The 18,161-nt window shown below is 39.5% G+C and overlaps 1 protein-coding gene across 1 annotated transcript in view; it reads left to right on the forward strand.

The window, feature by feature from the left end:
- Positions 1 to 2,914: 2,914 nt before the first annotated feature.
- The window catches only part of eif3ea (eukaryotic translation initiation factor 3, subunit E, a), a 31,498-nt gene continuing 16,251 nt past the window's right edge, over positions 2,915 to 18,161 (forward strand). Inside the window, exons 1-7 of the mRNA XM_042490077.2 lie at positions 2,915 to 3,049; positions 4,104 to 4,221; positions 4,466 to 4,583; positions 7,360 to 7,402; positions 9,535 to 9,639; positions 14,931 to 15,056; positions 15,410 to 15,534. Of these exons, the coding sequence (XP_042346011.1) occupies positions 2,960 to 3,049; positions 4,104 to 4,221; positions 4,466 to 4,583; positions 7,360 to 7,402; positions 9,535 to 9,639; positions 14,931 to 15,056; positions 15,410 to 15,534 (725 nt within the window). The 5' untranslated portion in view covers positions 2,915 to 2,959. The remainder of the gene's footprint in view (positions 3,050 to 4,103; positions 4,222 to 4,465; positions 4,584 to 7,359; positions 7,403 to 9,534; positions 9,640 to 14,930; positions 15,057 to 15,409; positions 15,535 to 18,161) is intronic.

Here is an 18,161-nt window from a genome sequence, read left to right on the forward strand (position 1 = left end):
AGCACTTTGGCCATCGTATCAGTGTTTAAAATACATGGTTTCTTGTCATTTTCGATTAAACTTATGGTGTTCAACCTATCTGAGAATACTCATTGGCTTTGACTGGACCAGTGAAGATTCTTCCCGCTGTTTCCTAATTTAATATTGTGTAATAATAAGTATTATTGCCTGCACTGCACATCAAGTGCAACTCATATTACACTGAAAATGGTAGTACATGTGTTTATGTTACACAGAGGAGAAATTATTGGGATATGATCACTTTACACTAAAGGTTGGAAGGACACATAGAGGTTTTCCTGCTCGGTAAGGGACTGCACAAAAATGATTGATGTAGTGAGGGGGCTTGAACCTTTGAAGGCCCTCCCCTTGGTTGTTGATATTGCCTTACAATTTGTTTACACCGAGCACAATGTCGGTTTTCATGTTGTGTTACTTGTGCATGTAGAGCTGCTGGAGTATTTTTTAAGTATTTTGCTACTCACAAATATTTGCCCCTAGCACCTGTGCTAACCATTGCACTGGCTAACTAACTGGCAGCTAACAAACTTACAATGATGTTATGGCTTCGCTCACTAATCTCCATCTCCTTGTTTAAAAATGCACTCCAGTTTGAATCTCAATATATTATTCATATTATTGTTATACATTCGTATATTCTTGTAGCTCCTATAATATACTGAGACTTCTAATGAGGGACATTAGCACATTAATAAAAGTCTCATATCAAGACAGAACTGTTGTCCTTTGCTTATTGTGGCTGTACACCTATATGAGCATTGGTGCACTCAAAAGTATTTTTATTCCATGTAACAGGTTGAAATACATTATTGATTTAGGGCAAAATATAAAATAAAAAATCCTCCCCTACCCAAACTACCCTACCTTCATTTGAAAGAAATATACAGTACATTCCACCTTTTATGTCTCCCTCTTCCACCCAAATAACTTTTGCACGGTCCCTAACTATAAAACTTTGTCAAGAAAACTGAGATAAAAACTGTCAGTGGATCCTGGAGGAGGTTTAAACATCAAATATCATGATAATGCAACGCACAAAAGTAAAAAAGAAGTACAACTTTTTAATAATCAAAAATTAAAACAAAAATGTTTCCAGCAAATGCTGAGCAGGAATGCACAAGTGAAAGAATAATCTTGTGCACACAGCAAGAAGAAATGAACAAATGCACATACAGTGCGTTTGCTGGCTGCTCACATTAGTGAAAACTGTAGTAAAAAACAGGAGAGGAGGAAGTATTTCATTGTGACCTTATAAAGCCAACTTGGTGGCAGCCAAACTGTCTGGAGATTTAATTATTTGAATAAATCTATGAATGATCTAATAGAGACAAAGTCCTAAATTATAGTTGTCAGAGTGACCAAAAGGTGACTCTTTTTACTGCAAAACCTTTCCTGAAATTAGGCAGACAACACAAAGGAGGCTTCAGCAGAGTAAGCGCTGTGTTTTCTCCCTTTTTTTTTAGGGGAGCTGCCACTGAGCCAGAGCTGACTGTGTCAGAAGCACCCAGTAAAACAGTAACTGGCCATGGTGAGTGGTGTCTGTTTATGACTCATTTCTACCTGCCATCAGGCGGCAGGGAGAAGTGGGAGTGGAAGAGTGAGACTTCAGCGGTAACAAGGGAAGACTTGTGTGAGGACACAAGACAGTGCCGTGCGGTTGTCAAGAAAACACGGTAGGAGAGTAACCTATTAGAAATGGTCCATTTAGTAGCTGATATTGGCTGTTGTCGGCTGTGTATGGTCGACACATGGGCACCTTTATGAGGCAGCTGCTGAAGTGAAGGAGGAGGAGAAAAGAGGATGGTTCAGATGCACAGTGAAGACATTCTAACCGTGTGGAAAAGTCAAATGATTGGAAATGATCTGGTTGTTTTCATTCAAATTTAGCACGCTCGTGAGTGGGGGTTCATCATGACTGTATTTGCCCTCAAATGGTTTTAGTCCAATGAAGATGTCATTCACAGTCGCACACAGGCTTTTAGAAAAATTTTTGGTGGTGTCTGGAGGAAAGCCTATGTTTTGAAATTCAACAAAACGTTCACTTGGATTCCACTTTATAAATGAAATGTTTCACTGTATCAACACCACAAGGAAATTATGAGAATTTTGAAAGGTTTACAAGTCACAGTCATGCCTCCTTCTGAGAAACCAATTAAGCACAAAAAGCATCTTTATTTCCATACATGTGCAAGAATAAAAGGATAAAAATGTTAGTGGCCCTAAAACCCCCCTTTCCATAACTGGGCACTGGATAATTAAGCCATTGTATCAAATAATCATTAAAATGTAGGTTAGCCCAAAATAATATGTCATATATACTTCACAAAACATCTCACCCAAATTTTACATTCCTGAACTTATGACTGTATTGAAATAAATTTTAAAAATATATTGTCATTAAGAAATGAAGACTATTAGGTTATTAATAATATTATCATTAAGATAAAGACCTGCAACATGAAAAAAACATGACTGGAATCAGACAGTGATTTGAAACTATGGAATTTGTCATTTGGGAAAACTGAGCCAAAAATAACAAAACTTAACAGTAAATACTGGAAATAAATAGATTTAAATTAAAAATTAATTTAACAAATAATTTAAATAAATAAACTTGCACAGTGCAAGAGCTCAACAAGTGTTCTATCTATCTATCAGTCTCTCTGTCTATATGTCTATCTATCTAAATGCATGTCCTTCTGTCTATATCTATATACTGGGTGACAAAAAGTGCCTTATAGTTATTTAGTTCATACAGATTACAAAATTATACTAGTATGTATGGATTTAGGATAAAATAACACTGTAAAATCAGCCTAATAAGTCTTTTTCATGTAGCCTATTTCTTATTGAGGATGTTGAGAACGTCGCTGATTGGTCAGTTCCTCTGTCGAAAGCTGCATCATCACGCTCCCACTTCCTTTTCCCCAGTGCAAAGATGGCGGAATACGACCTCACCACCAAAATTGCCCACTTTTTAGACCGTCATCTCGTTTTTCCTTTACTGGAGTTCCTGTCTGTCAAAGAGGTACGAACTATATTCTCACGTAAACATTCCGGTGCATTTTTTCGTTGTTTCAAGAAACGATCTACGACTTGTGGACAGTTTTAAAAGCCGTGTAAGCCGAGGAGTTGGTCACATTTTCTGTAGCTGTGTAAAGTAGCCACAATTAGCCAGAGAAGAGCGGCAAATGTAGCTTCCTGACTTCACAATAAAAGCGAGAACAACATGTCGCTTGTGACAAAAACGTGGAACTGTCGGGGAAAACTGAACAAACGAATCTGCAGAGGGATGCTTTAGTGATGAAACCGATGAATGTAATGTAAATAGAAGTTAGTAAAACGAAAACATGATATAAAATATTCCGCATCATTTTACTCTGAAAATAAAGTATCGGAAGCCGTCTTTTGATTATCATTAACTTTACATTCAAGTCAGCCACGCTTGTTTTAGTTTCTATTGTATGTATGTGCGGCTTTTCTAAACTAGGATTAGTAGGTCTGTTGTAATACAGACAGTTGTTCGCTTGTGCCCACATAAGTTTACACGGTAGCATTGTACAGGTTACCGGTGTTGCTGCTCGGTAACATTATACATATATATATACATTACATATATATACTGAGAAGTGAAACTCATAACTGAGCTTTCGCGGGAGATGCTAACAGTTTGAAGCTAAAAAAAGGGTCAATTTGCAACAAAACATAAGTACAATGTTCACAGCACTTTATACAACTACCAGGGACAGCAGACACTATCAGGCTCCCTGAAAGTAACGTTAGCGTTGGCTAGCATCCCTTTAGGTTAAACCAGAAAGCTAACATCTGTTACTGTATCAGATGACCAAATGTTAAGTGTAATGGGCTGACAGTGGCTGTCATTTGTTAGTTAAGATGAACGTTGTTATTGGTGTAATAATAATTGGCAACACAATTGGCAACACAAATCATAGGTTATAGTAGTTTTGACTTGTCTAGGGAAGGCTTTTTTTATTGCCATCTGAACCTCATGATAAGATCATTATATTGTTCAAGAACACCCCTTCTCATCTCTGTTTTCCATTATTGCCCTGTTTTTGAAGATCTACAATGAGCAGGAGCTACTTCACGGAAAACTGGACCTCCTCAGTGACACAAACATGGTGGATTTTGCCATGGATGTGTACAGAAGCCTTTTTTCTGAGAAGGAAATTCCACAAAGTAAGTGTTGACTAGGGGTAGATACACACTCCCCGTCCTCATTTCTCAAGCAATACAACACACAAAACCAAGGAAGATATTAATATTGCTTGATGGAAATCAGAAAGGGATACTGCACTGCAGTACTCACTCCATTCAGATTTGATTTAGCAATAATCTAATTTTTATAGCATTTTCAGTGCATGTACATCTTGGTATATGGTGTTGCTGTAAGTAGTGACTTTCTTTACCCTTCTTGTGTCAGCTCTCAGGGAAAAGAGGACAGAGGTTGTGGCCCAGCTGAAGCAGCTGCAGTCTGAGACAGAACCCATTGTGAAGATGTTTGAGGACCCAGAGACTACAAGGCAGATGCAATCCACCAGGTAAAGCCTTTTTTTAAAAAATCAATAGTTTTGTCTTCACTTGATTTAATTATTATCCTAAAACAGATTTTTATGCATTTAGCTTTAGTGAGGTTGTGAAATTTATTTCTGGTTTTGCTTGCCGTGATTCTCGGATTAGTAAAACCGGTTATTTGAAACAGTAGACGGCACAGCAGCATTGCTGAGGGATTTTGTAGAGTCCACGGAACTGCATTTTGAATGAAAAATGTATTAAGGCTTTGCAGGGCTTTCTCTGAGCAAAGTCAGCAAAGACAGACGTAAAAAGAGGCAGACACAAGATGTTGTGGTTAACTTTATTAAGACTGCTTTGTCGTCTACGCTGATTAAAATAGTTTGGTCACATTCAGCCTTTATTCTTTCCTTTGTTTCTTGGCGAGAGTGTGTACAGTTAATCAAAAGCATTTTCCATCTCCATCTCTTTTCAGTTTGTACTGTTTTGTTATATTGTTTTAGTTGGGCTGTAGACATGTGTTTATTTAAGACATAGATTTAAAGGAACTGTTTGTGAGATCTGAAGCCTGATAATACCAACATCGACTTAGCACATGTCTGTGTTATTGTTAGTTTGCTGTCAGGATGAAGTAAGGAGGAACTCTTCCTTTTGGATGAGGAATCATGTGTCTGTCTTAAGTTATACATTATTTTTTTCTTCATACCATTGGATTTGTAAAACAATAGGAAACTCATCTGGGGTCAATGAAGAATTCTCCCTCTAGCCAAAGGACATGCAACAGTTTTATTCCACCATTATGGCCTAAATTATGCTTGATGCAGTTGCTCGTTTAAACATTATTTCTGCATTAGAGGATCATCCAGCGCTGGAAATGAGAAATGAGTTGATATTTGAACCCCAGTGCCCTGTCCGTCGGGTTAATACTCACAGATCTACAAAGCATTTTACAGGGTAATAGAACCTAATGGTCTAAGTACTTTTATTGAACAGTTAGCTAATAGGCCTATATGCCTTACCAGGCTTTATTTGGACAACTATTGAAGCCAGAAACCAAGCCCAGCTATTCTAATAAATCATGCTAGTACCATATCTATAAACAATCTGTCATTATAAGACACACACTGTGGATTATGATAACCATTAGAGTGATGTATGATTTATATTCTCATTTATTTGGACTTGTTAAGCAATGAAAACCACTTTGGGGGTTTTTAAGTCAACATGCTGCTGATGGCTCCTTGACTTTTTCAGTGCAGAAGGTGGCAGTAATGCTGTGCAGACTTTTCAGGAACAGTTGCCTCTTGGACAGCTCAACAGCTGACTTTCATTTAAATCTCATAACAAGTGCAAAGCAAAATATAAGATTTTGTATCAATTTTAAGACATCGTGTGCATAATATTCTGTTGCCCATGAGTTTGTTGCCCAGAGTTTAAAAGTAAAGTAAAAAGAAAGACATTTTTATACTGACATAGATGCTATAGCCAGTGGCCCAGATAACTCATCAGGATCTGTGTTCCCTTAATGTCTAGCAGGCTGACATTTCACCAAAAAAGTCACCCAGGAGCTGATGTAGACCATCCTATGTTAAGTAAGGTTTATGCTCACTCCAGTGTCCCTGTGAGGGCCTGTGTGCCAGAAAATGACATAATCACCCCTTTAGCATGGAGTGCAAATACTCTAAAAGTTGTTGCATTGCTTGGTTGTGCACCTCTGAATTTTTTTAGGCTATTAAACAGTCTTGTGAAATGAGTGTGCGACCTGGGGAAATGTGGTAAAAAATGTTTCTACTTTAAAGAATGCATCAGTTCAGGGTTTCCAATGTATTCAGTTATTTTTTGGCAGCATGCCACAATCTAAATATCTGCCGCCGCATATTGATTTGATATTTTTGGAGCTGGACCGTTCATTAGGACTGCTATTGGAATACATATATACCATTTGGTTATTCAGAGCATACTCTGGGCACAGACGGTGCAGTAGTGCGTCGTAAAGTCTAAACGTTTGCTTTCACTCCCTCTGCAGCAGCTGCTCCTCTCATTCATTGATCTGATCAGTTGTGAAGGAATAGATTAATTATCCACCCAGTGACTCAAACTACTGCTGAGGAAACAAAGAACTCATGACAAGTTCTGCCAGCGCTATACTCACTGACCCCCAAAAACATTAGTTTAAAGAGGGGTGTTTGCTGACCCCTCATGTCCCCTGTTAAGCCGACTTATCTGGTAACATTCTTCAGGTGACACTCCACAGCATATTTTGTTTGTTACACTTCATTGCGTTTCTGAGGATATTGCAATGAACAATGAGATTCACCAAACACACTTTACGCATATGGCCGCAAATATACACTACTTTATTCACATCATAGAAGTGGACATAGCCGAGAAACGCACATAGTTTCATTTTAGAAAGATTTTAGGTTACGGGCAAAGATACAAAATATTGTTGGGGTACAACAGTTTAGAGGAGCCAGTGCATACCTTCATTTAAAAAAAAGCCATAGAGACTCAAAGGCTGTGCTGAGAAATCAGTATTTACTTTCCTCACCAGACATAATTTGTTAGACATGGCTAGCATAGATTTAAAGTAGCCAAACCAAATGTAATAAACAGCCCATCACACTGTTTTAAAAGTGAAATGGTCTTCATTTATGTACAGCTCTTGATTTAGACCAGAAGTGGAAAAATATACCTGAATGGGACTCCAAACACCAGGATGTCAGCCAAACGGCGACTCAAGTTAAATGGCCTCTAACTGCAGGAACTGTCTTGCTTTCTTTCTTTTTCTGTTTTTTTTTGCAGAGATGGACGAATGCTCTTCGACTATTTGGCAGAAAAACATAACGTAAGTTGGCCTGATCTGCTGACATCTCACTTCTCCACTGCATTTCCCATGGCTCTTGTGTGAACCCATGGTTGTTTTAGGGGCGAAGTAGGAGGGGCAGGCCGAGCAGGGAAATGCAGAATTACTTCCCAAAACCCTTAACTCATTTTCGGGGTTTGTATGGCTTGCACAAATTCTGCGGACATTTACATTCTGTGGTGGATTGTTAAGAATAAACGGAGTAGCTCGGGACTCGTGGATAGAGCCGCAAGAATGCCGGAGGTTCTATATTTACCGTGATGTTTGGCTTCTTACCCTCCCCTCCATCGGTCCCCTCCCACTCCGGTATCCCGCTGACCTGCATGCTGTCCTCAGTGTACCTCCTCACAGCCCAGACTCAGGGCCCCTCTGCATGCTGTGGGAAAGGCTTGAGCAGCCCGGAGCAGCCACTGGCTGTCACAGTTGTACTGAATCTTAGTGAATGGCCTGACGTCAGTGCACTCTGCTGTGAGATACTGGACAGCAGGAGGAACAGTTAAATATAGGAAGAGGAGTAGGCTTGAAATGATAGTCCTATATATACATGTGCATTTCTTATTTAGTTCACATGACCACTCCTTGGCAGATTTGTTACAAAAGTTAAATATTCTCTTGCCATTCATGGCAAAATACCACTGATATGCTCCAGCAGTGTTTACTCTATATTCATTTAGCAGTGGTGTGCCACCACAGCAGGAAAAAAAAACATGTTACTGCTCCAAATAAATATGGAATTAAAATTAGATGTGCAATTTAGTTACGGTGATCTAAAAGATATTTTATTTAGCCCAGATGACTGAGATGTAATATTGTTACATTGATTGATTACAACACCCATAAGGTCTTTTCACACCATAAGCAAGCAATTTAAAAAATTGAGCCCATCTATCCCTATGAGCAAATCCACACCAAATCTGAAATCCTGCAGGATTTTTTTTTCTTCAGCTGTTTCAATTCTGTGAGTTTAGGTTGCCAATAAAAAGAACCCAACCAATAAACTGACTTTTTGTCCACTCAATCAAAAGATTTTCTGGGACATCGATCCTGCAGAAAAGTGTCCTCTTTGACAACTAAAAATAGATCATAAAGACAATAGGGGTGAAATTATTGATATAGCATAGAAATGCGTTATTTTGCGTAACAGTATTGTATTATTACATTGACCCCAAGTAACATTTTTTAAAAATTTTATAAATTATTAATATTGCAAGCATAAATTAAACTTTTTGTAGCTCAGTAGAGCTTCTTTTTCAGTCCACTAAAAAAAGGATAAAGTAAAATAAACAGATTGAAAACTTGATCTTATTAGATAAAACAGATGTTTACAAAGTTTTCTTTTTTAGGACATAATTTGCAGTTGAAGAAGGTAATAAATCGCAATATATTGCAATATACGTCATTGCTATACTCACCATTTTGCAAAACATTAATAATCCCATTAATACTGTATCATGACTTAATTGTAATGTAATTGTATTGTGGGGCGTCTGGTGATTTCCACCCCAAAAAGACAACAAATATGATGAGATCACTCGGAGAAGTGCAGCAGCGACCTTTTTGTGATGGCGAGAGGCTGATAAAAGAGGGGCAAAGATATTTCGCTGTTGAAATAATGTAGGTTATAATCAGTAATTTTCAAGTGTATTAGCTGATGTTAAGCTGCAGATATTATATGTGTCATGTCTAACATTGAGCCTCGTCATTGTGAAAGGCATAAAAACTGACCATATAGGATAAGTGACAGTGTTATGTTAAAATTAATTTTATTATTATTGTTATGGCCAATAATTTAAGCATATGAGCTGAATGTCTTTCCTCAGAACTCACCTGAGCTCTGATGTTAGAAGATGACTGTTGTAAATTGACCATTAAACCTTGTACACAAACACATAGCCTACATATGATAAACAGATCTGGACTTTTTTTATCCTCGGTGTGAAAAGGCCTTTACCCTGAAAAATCCATAGATATGACACAAAATTGGGATTTTCAGGCACCACAGCTGCATAAAATTACAGAGCAAGCACAATGTTTGATTTAAAAATATGTATTGTTTGACAACGATTCACATTTTCTCTGTCAGTGATATTGATACTCTGCTATTCCTCTTGAAGTTTCGTCAGGAGTACTTGGACACGCTGTACAGATATGCCAAGTTCCAGTACGAGTGTGGAAACTACTCTGGTGCTGCAGAGTACCTCTACTTCTTCCGCGTCTTGGTGAGTTTTCAGCGTTTGTCATTGACATTCAACACTGGTTCACATCACAAATGATGTTCACTGATAACTGTACACCTTACCTCACTTAACAGAGTGTCTGTAGTATTTACTGTCCCCATTTATACACTGTCTTAAGGCATTTCTCTGACATATTAAAATTGAACATCACATTATGTTTGCCAGATTGCTTTAATTCCTCAGATGGCCAATGCTCGCATAGGAGAGGAAAAGAACACTTAGAAGTAATTGAATGTGAAAAGCTTACGTCATTGCCTATTCAATTCCCTGCACGTCTTTTATATTAGGGGGAGACTGCTGCTCTAGGACTTGAGTAGGATCTTTTACTGGGCCAAGTGATCAGTGGTGGACTGCATAATCTGTCTGTAGTCTTCTCACGGGGCGGGCCTCAGTAGACAGCTTATTGATTTGAGTGCTGTGGCCAGAGAGTCCCTTGTCACGACTTCTGAGCTTATGGCGTGCTTTTAAGTTATGCAAGACGTCTCTTAGTTAGCACTGAGAGGGCTACACACAATTTTGCAAGGTGTTTCAAGGACGCTGTGCATTTATTATTTTGGGTGGGGGTGGGCAAAAATGAAATGTACTTACAAAGGGCTGTCTATATTAGGAGGCTCTGTCTTTCCTACATTTAAGATGATGAGCCAGAGGAAAAAGAAAAATGTATGCAAAAAGAGTTTGATTAAATAGTTTTCAAGATAAATGTTTATAAAAATCAAATAACGCCAAAGTATGTTTTGCAGAGGAGGATAATTACAGTTCATACAGAGTACTGGCAGTATTCTTGTAAGGGCACATGCACACTCCCAATTTCCTCTATAAACAAAGAGACTTGTTGCCGTGGTTCTGGCATTTGTGGCTTCTCTCCCTTTGCCTTCAGAAATGAGTGAAAGATGAACTAGACAGTGAATGGGCTAGGTGCAACTTCACTGTAAGGACTTTGTGCTGCCTCTCACAAGATATGAAAACTTTTCAGTCGCCTTGGCCATAAGAAGAGTTTTGCCACAATCACTTCAAATAATTTGACGTTTTACCTAATTTTTTTGAGTTTTTTTTCAGGTTTCTAAACAATTGTTCCTTGAATGTTTAGCTTAAAAGTTTTACCTTCTTCCAGGCTTTTCTTTGATTACAGAAAAAGAGGTAGACTATTCCAGGCAGCATCCTTACAGTAATCAATAATACTACTGAGGTGATAATTTCCAGAGTGGTGAACATTATAAGACACTACTTAGATACAAGATATTTTAACATAGGGCTGCTTGATTATGGCAAAAATCATAATAACAACTATTTTGATCAGTATTGAGATCATGATTATTTAACATGATTGCTCATTGACTTTTAAAACATCTTGCATTTATTGAACTTTAAAAAAAAAAATCTAAGCTTAATATGTTCTTAACATCACACAGCCTGGCATAGAGGGAGTGGTGGTTTTTAGAGAAGGCAACAGTGCACCTCTGTAAAGGAAAGGGGTGTCTGGATTTTTTTTAAACACAAGACAAAATGAGGGCATTATTGAATAGTTGTTTTTTCTTGATAATCTTGTTATTACAATAATTAGAAGCCAAAATTGAAAGTGTAATGCAATTAATTGCCCAGCCCTGCTTTCACACTACAAGTTTCTAGCAGGTGCCGATCTTAGGGAGAAATCAATTACCAACAAATCTCTGTAACTCAGCGTTTCCATCATTAGCTATGCAAGCAGAACTGCCTGAGTGGCGTCAGTTGTTGCCTCCTCTGAAGCTGCCTTCAAGGTCACATGTAGGGCATCTTCAAGTGTGTAGCTTCCACCCTGTTGACCTAGATTACTGTTCCAATGGAAATCAAACCAAACTTCCAGTGGAAATTTAGCTCTGTTTTGACTCCTTCAGTGTTATCTTGCATCAAGTGCTAGTAAGTTCAACTCGACTGAATGTCCTATAATGACCAGTGGAACCAGTCTGCATAGTCGGTGGTTTCCAAGTGTCACTCACTTGTCCTCCTGCTTTTGTTTGTCTTTGGTTCAGCATTTAGCTTTGCGGTAAAGCAAGGACTTGTGCCAAAGCCAGCCCTGAAAGAATGGGCAAGAATAAGATCAACATTTTGTCTGTTCATTAGAGTGAAAAACATTAAGACCATCTTTTGTTCCTATTCTAATTGGCATTTGATACTGCACTGCCTTGCCTCTTGTCTTTCGGATGTCAGTGACTCTGGCTAGTCATGCACATTCACTATGCTGGAGTGTCCCCTCCTGAAAAACTTGGCAGTGACTTCGAGCAATGATGAACCCTCTTCGCTACAAACAACCCTCTTAACCCAAAGCAGTTGGGTACTTCATTTGATGGCTTTTTCACTGATGTGCTAGAAGGAAGAGTTGCATCCGAGACAAGATGACGGGTAATTCGCCCAAGCTTTCCCCTTCCACTCCCTACCAAAAAAAGGCATTAAGAAAAGTCTTCAAAAGCTTGCAACGGATATGTCTCACTGTTCCAACAACAGTTGTTTATGGCTTTGCAACTCAGTCTAAATAAACCAAAATTGCTTTAATTGAGGTATGTTGTTCGAAGTCCAGCACAGATTTCTTTTTTCTTTTTACCCCTCAAATCGTTATACCCCTCATTTTGAGTTCCAGGCAGATCAGGCTCTGTAACTAGATATCTGTTGCTTACTCTTGACAATGCAAGGGGCTTTTTAGTCGAGCAAAAGGTAGAAATGGATTTCATTAGTGGGAGTCTGTATACCGCTCTCCCCCTCCCATCTTTTCGGTGTTTTGTGGACCTCCCATCCTCACAGGCCCCTTGTCTGTCGCTCCCTCCCCCGTATGGGAGAGGTGAGGCTCCATAAAGTCATTTAACGTGGGAAACCCAGTCAATTAAATGAAGGAAGCCAGCCTTGCAAAATCCATGCCTCAGGTCTTGTTACAGTGTGGCCTAGCCCGAAAAGAGCAACTTATTCATATCATCACTTAATGCAGGGATTGAATGTTAAGAATAAAGATTGAGTATCCCGACGGATCCCCAGCACAGTAAATTTATTGTTGCTGGTCAGTCAGCGAAAATGTGCCCATTTCACAAACCAATGGAAACTTAAGGTAACTGCTGGAAAAACCCAGGTATTGAAACTTTTCTAGCGTGGCCACTGGTGAAAGCCAGACTCTGTGTGTGTGTGTGTGTGTGTGTGTGTGTGTGTGTGTGTGTGTGTGTGTGTGTGTGTGTGTGTGTGTGTGTGTGTGTGTGTGTGTGTGTGTGTGTGTGTGTGTGTGTGTGTGTGTGTGTGTGTGTGTGTAGAAAGCTGCCATAATGACCTGGAGGTCAGCCAAACGTAGCAGGCAGGGACTTCCAAGAGAGGGAAAAAAAATAACAAACAAAACAAAACACTTCAACAGATGAAACGCTGACCTTTACTCTGGCAGCAGTGCCAAGTTTTTCTCTCGCTGTTACAATACTGATCTTTCTTGTGACTTCTGCACTTGAAAAAAAATCATTCATAATGGACCCGAGTCTTGCTCTGTGATCAAAGAAACTCCGCTGCTCTACTGAATGGACGGACACATCTTACTGTGTTCTCCTTTGGGGAAATACTACAGGAGATTTTCCAAATATTTCCCCCTTTACCTGCCACCATCTCATTTTATGGCAGTTAGTTGAAATGTTATCAGAGTGTTCTTTGTAAAAAAAAAAAAAAAAACTACTCTATATCTGAATAATCTTACCAATTTGTGGGGTTCCAGCGGATACCTGATCTTTTTTAGTGTTTCCTCTGCTTGTGCATCTGTCGTGTCTCACAGTCCACTTCAGCGGCTGTCCGACGGTGTACGGGGGTGTGTGGTTAGGATCTAGATTTCTCTGGGCGCTCAGCAGACACCCACCCTGACTTCCTGCTTGACTCATGTCATTGCGTCTGGTGTTCGGTGTTATCGTGAACTACTGCGGCACAGAGTTTCCCATGAGCCCTAGGGTGTAGTCCAGTGTCCACTACACAGTGATTGCCTTGCTGAGGTTCAGAGGCATTCTCAACCTGTGTTTCATTATCTGATTCTTTTCTGTTTGTTTTAGTCTGTTGTGGAAATCAGAAACAGTAGCCTGCAACATTTTTGAGAGTGATTATCCTCACAAAGATGTGTCTTGTTAGCGTCAGTTCATATTTCAGCATAATTACCTTGTGATAACGACAGAGTTGTCCGGAGTTACTGAAGGTAAATGGATGGAGATTATTGCAATTATCATGCTCTCGATTGAAGTGGAGTAAAGTTTGCAAAAAAAGAACAAAGCAAATCTCACTGGAAACATTGTACTCACATTTATTTATGAGGCACTACTATTTAGCAGGTTAGTTAATGTCATGTTTAGCTGTTTGACAACCAACCCAGAACATTTCTTGGTGATCCTTATTTCTTAGGATTTTAATCAATCACGAAAGCTGCATTTAGTTATATTAATTATCAATCGATATATTGATTTTTTTTTTTTCATTTACAATCATTTGGCCAACAAGATAAATAAAAATAAAATGACAAATACCTATAACCAGATCCCAAAGCAGTTTCAAGAAACTTTACTCAAATTAAGATTCTTAAATGAGACTTGACTTGGCCAGCTTGTTCTTTATGCTGAATTCACACTACATGACTTAAGCCCTGATTTTCCACCCACAAACAGTTTTTGGAGCTCCCCAACAAAAGGCCCAGGTCAGAGGCAAATTAGCATTGGCTCACCACCATATATATATTATAAAATAATCACCTATGATACAGACATTGATTCCAAGTGCGTCACTGCTGATACACCATAAGTTTTGAGAACCTTCAGCATTACCCAATCAAGTAAACTCCACCACAACCACAATGTTTGAGTTCTAGTAAACTATTCAGACAGCTTAGTGACACACATGCTCCAAATATGCCTTTACTCAGTGTGGTAATCTGAAAGTATTAAACTGTATGGTCAACTGCAATGCAGTGGTTGTAGTATCTAAAAGTGCAGCAAATTTGGTTTTATTAGAAGCTAAACAGTCTTTCATGATCCATTTCTCTTTTTCTGTCAAGTTCCATTCCCTTAAGATGACATAATTTAATCCATTTATCCAGTATAAATAAGAAAAGTGACTGCACTACGCAGCAGTGCCACAGAAACCAACCAAGTAGTGGCAAGCTTAAGCTAAGTCTCACTGTGTGGATGCAGATGTTACCGAACAGTCCGCCAACCTGTGTAAGGAACATGTGGAAAAACTGTTGTTTTGTATGTTGTGGTGTTGTGTTCTTCAGATTTTAAGAGTGTACCATGTCTGCTCCCAAGGTCCCAGCTACCGACAGGAATGCCCTGAACTCTCTTTGGGGCAAACTGGCCTCTGAGATCCTGATGCAGAACTGGGAGGCTGCCATGGAGGACCTCACCCGCCTGAGAGAGACTATCGATAACAACGTAAATGCCCCACTTCTCAGAATTTGATACCACATTTAGATTCTCTTACATAGACTCTAATATTGACATTTCACTTTCAGTAGAGCTCTGCTGTGGCATCTTACTCCTTACCCACACACTCTTGTCTGACTATTCAAGAACTTGGGTTTGAGCATGAAGTGGTAGTGCATTTGATTGATGGCCATTTAAAGGCAGGAACACTTGATTTTTTTCCTGTGCCTAACTGGAGGATAGGGCAGCTTATATATGACTGTGACAAAACTGTTATAAAACATTGAGACTTTTTTAGCTTCTTTCTTACCTTCCTTCCTTTTCTTCTCTCCTATGTGCACTTCTGTCTTTGTCCTGTCCAGTCTGTCACCTCCCCTCTCCAGTCTCTGCAGCAGAGGACATGGCTCATTCACTGGTCTCTCTTTGTCTTCTTCAACCACCCCAAGGGCAGAGACAACATCATTGAGCTCTTTTTGTATCAGCCACAGTAAGTAACATTTGTACTTTATTTAAATTCCTGTTTTAACCCCTGCTTTTACATCCAGGAAATTGCAAAACTTTGGCAAGAATAGCAGGAAGTAGTTGTAAAGATAAGAACCATTTCCACAAAACAAGAGCAACAGGAAAGGCAAAGCTCTTTGAACCTTTGGTCTGTTTGCCCATTAAGATACAGTGAAATCCATAATTGCAAACTCGTCACCTTTTGGCAAAATTTGCTGTTTTAAAAGAAAAATATGCACCCTTGAGAACTGCACTGATTGGAAGAGTTCGTTTCGATGTATTTCTAGAGTTGTCTGACAGTCTTGCTGATGGTAGAGCATCAGCGGCTGTGTGTGAGAGGCAAAAACTGGGGCTACAGTTACCCCCCAGTTTTTTATACTTGCCGTGGCAACTGCTACCACAGTCAGGGGCATTGTGGTTGGGGTCAACATATGTAATAGACCATGGATTCTTGTTTACTCTTCAACAATTAGGGAGTTTTTTTTAAAGACAATAATAGTTTTGTTTGGAATATCACCTGCATTAACAAGCTAGAATTTATGTGGTGATATCTACATTGAAACATTTTGTTTGTGTGTAGTTCTTTTTTAACTGCTGTAGCTTTATTTGGCCCAGCGGCAGCAGCAACACAAAGAAGCGTTGCCTTTTTCCATCCCACAGGAGTTTACAGGCCTGGAAATGGGCTTACAGTGGTTCGTTTTAGTTTATGTTTTGGTAAATTCAACCAAAAACCTGCCACGTTATACTTCCAAGAGAACCTAGAGCAATTTGGAGACTGTGTGTTCTTGTTTTTATAATGGCTTTTGGTGACAAAAGTTTTTGCCTTCAGTTGCGCTGTTATATTAAAATGATTTGTTTGTGTATTTCTGATGTGCTGTGTGATAGACACAGTGTGTTTGGTTTTGATATTTCAAATTTTCTTTTTTTCTGTGGGCTAATATAAAATTTTATTGTATTAAACATAGTGAAGCACAAAGTTAACTCTTGATTCTGACAGGGTTTGGAGAAAAGTTCAGTCATTTTCTAACCTTAACTTGTTTCAGAGAAACCCATTTGGTAATAAGACATTTTTGGGTGGTGGGCTTCTTCATGAACCCCGCTGGTATTTTTAAAGTGGTTTCAGAAGTGTGTGTTTTCATGCGGTCTGTTTACTCTCCAAGTCGAGAACGAGGCCATGTGTATCGCAGATCGGAAACTTTATACACTGTGTTAAAATTTGCGCACCGCCTATTTTGATGTCTTTGCTCCCTCCCCCTGTTCTGATTGCAGGCTTGTATAATTGTACAGATGATTGGGCTCCACAGACAGTATGACAGGCGACCACAACACAGCATACTCGAATGTCTGGTTGCCCGAATTTTACTCAGTTTTTAATTTTATTGTGGATGATTAAGGAGGCCTGCCCAATAATTACTCATGAAAAGCTCACCCAACCATCTGTGTGGACAAACTGAGGTAGTTTTGTGTGCTTTGCAGTTTCACAGTCGAGAAACCTCATGTTTTCCCCACTGAGGCTTGGCTCTTGTTTCCCATCTTTTGACCAGTACTTCCTTTGGCTGAAGTCGGTGACCAGTGGCTGGCCTTCAGCTCCACAGATGACCTCTGTTACCCCTGCAGTCAGCACATGTTAAGCCAAAGCCTTGTTTGTGTACTATTGACAGACAATGAATTTGCACTGATTTTAGAGGAAACAATGCTTGGTAACTAATTATGATGCAGGTGCAAACTGGGTTGATGCTACAGCTGTAATATATCATGAGTTGCTTGATTGTCTGTATCACTCGTGAAATTGTTCGACATGACTTTCTTTTCCAGTCCGTGAAATGGGACCTTGTTCCCCTGTCCGTCTCCTGTGTTCTCCCACAGCCCCCCTTGAATGGAGGAAATTTGAACTCGTACTTGATTTCTTGGCTGCATGCCTCAGTAGCATCTTCAGCAAACCAGTGCAGCGACGCAGGTTGCCTCAAAAGTGAAAAAAATGAGAGAGGAAAAAATGAAGTCCCCTAAGTGGAGTAGGGTGAATGTCCCCCAGATATGGTACAGTGACTCGTTTAAGATTGCTTGCTATTGGAGCCCCCCCTGGAGAGTGAGTAGGTGTAAGTTAATCAGGAACACAGTGCGGAGCATTGCGGTTGTCTACAGGAGTCAGGCAGCTACAAAGGGAGGGAGAGGGGTCTCCTAAAACCAGAATGACGATAGCTTTGCCAAGCAGCCCACTGCTGTTTTTAGACTCAACATCACTGCTGCCACAGGTCCCCTGTCCCTTTAATTGTTTCAGCTAATTAAACTCTTTCTCTGAACACCATGTGTTCCTCTGGCCTCGACTATAGGAGACCTGAAAGGGCCCACTCCACTTCCTCTTTTCAGATGTAATTTGGCCAGTTTGGGGTTGAGTGGAGGTTTGAAGTTCAAAGATGGATATTAGAGTTGGGTTGATTTACGGTTTTGCTGGTCTGATCTGGTGTACAAGCTTAAACTGGTTTGATGGTGTCAAACATGAGAAAAATCAAATTTCAGCAGAGTGGGGAGCAGGGGGAGAGAAGTGCACGTTTGTTTGTTGGCTTTTTGGTATGATAGGACCCACGGTGACATGGAGTTATTCTCTGAAAAAGA

The sequence above is a fragment of the Plectropomus leopardus genome, chromosome 11 (assembly GCF_026936395.1).
Source record: "Plectropomus leopardus strain MGB_pleo_1.0 chromosome 11, ASM2693639v1, whole genome shotgun sequence".
NCBI lineage: Eukaryota > Metazoa > Chordata > Actinopteri > Perciformes > Serranidae > Plectropomus > Plectropomus leopardus.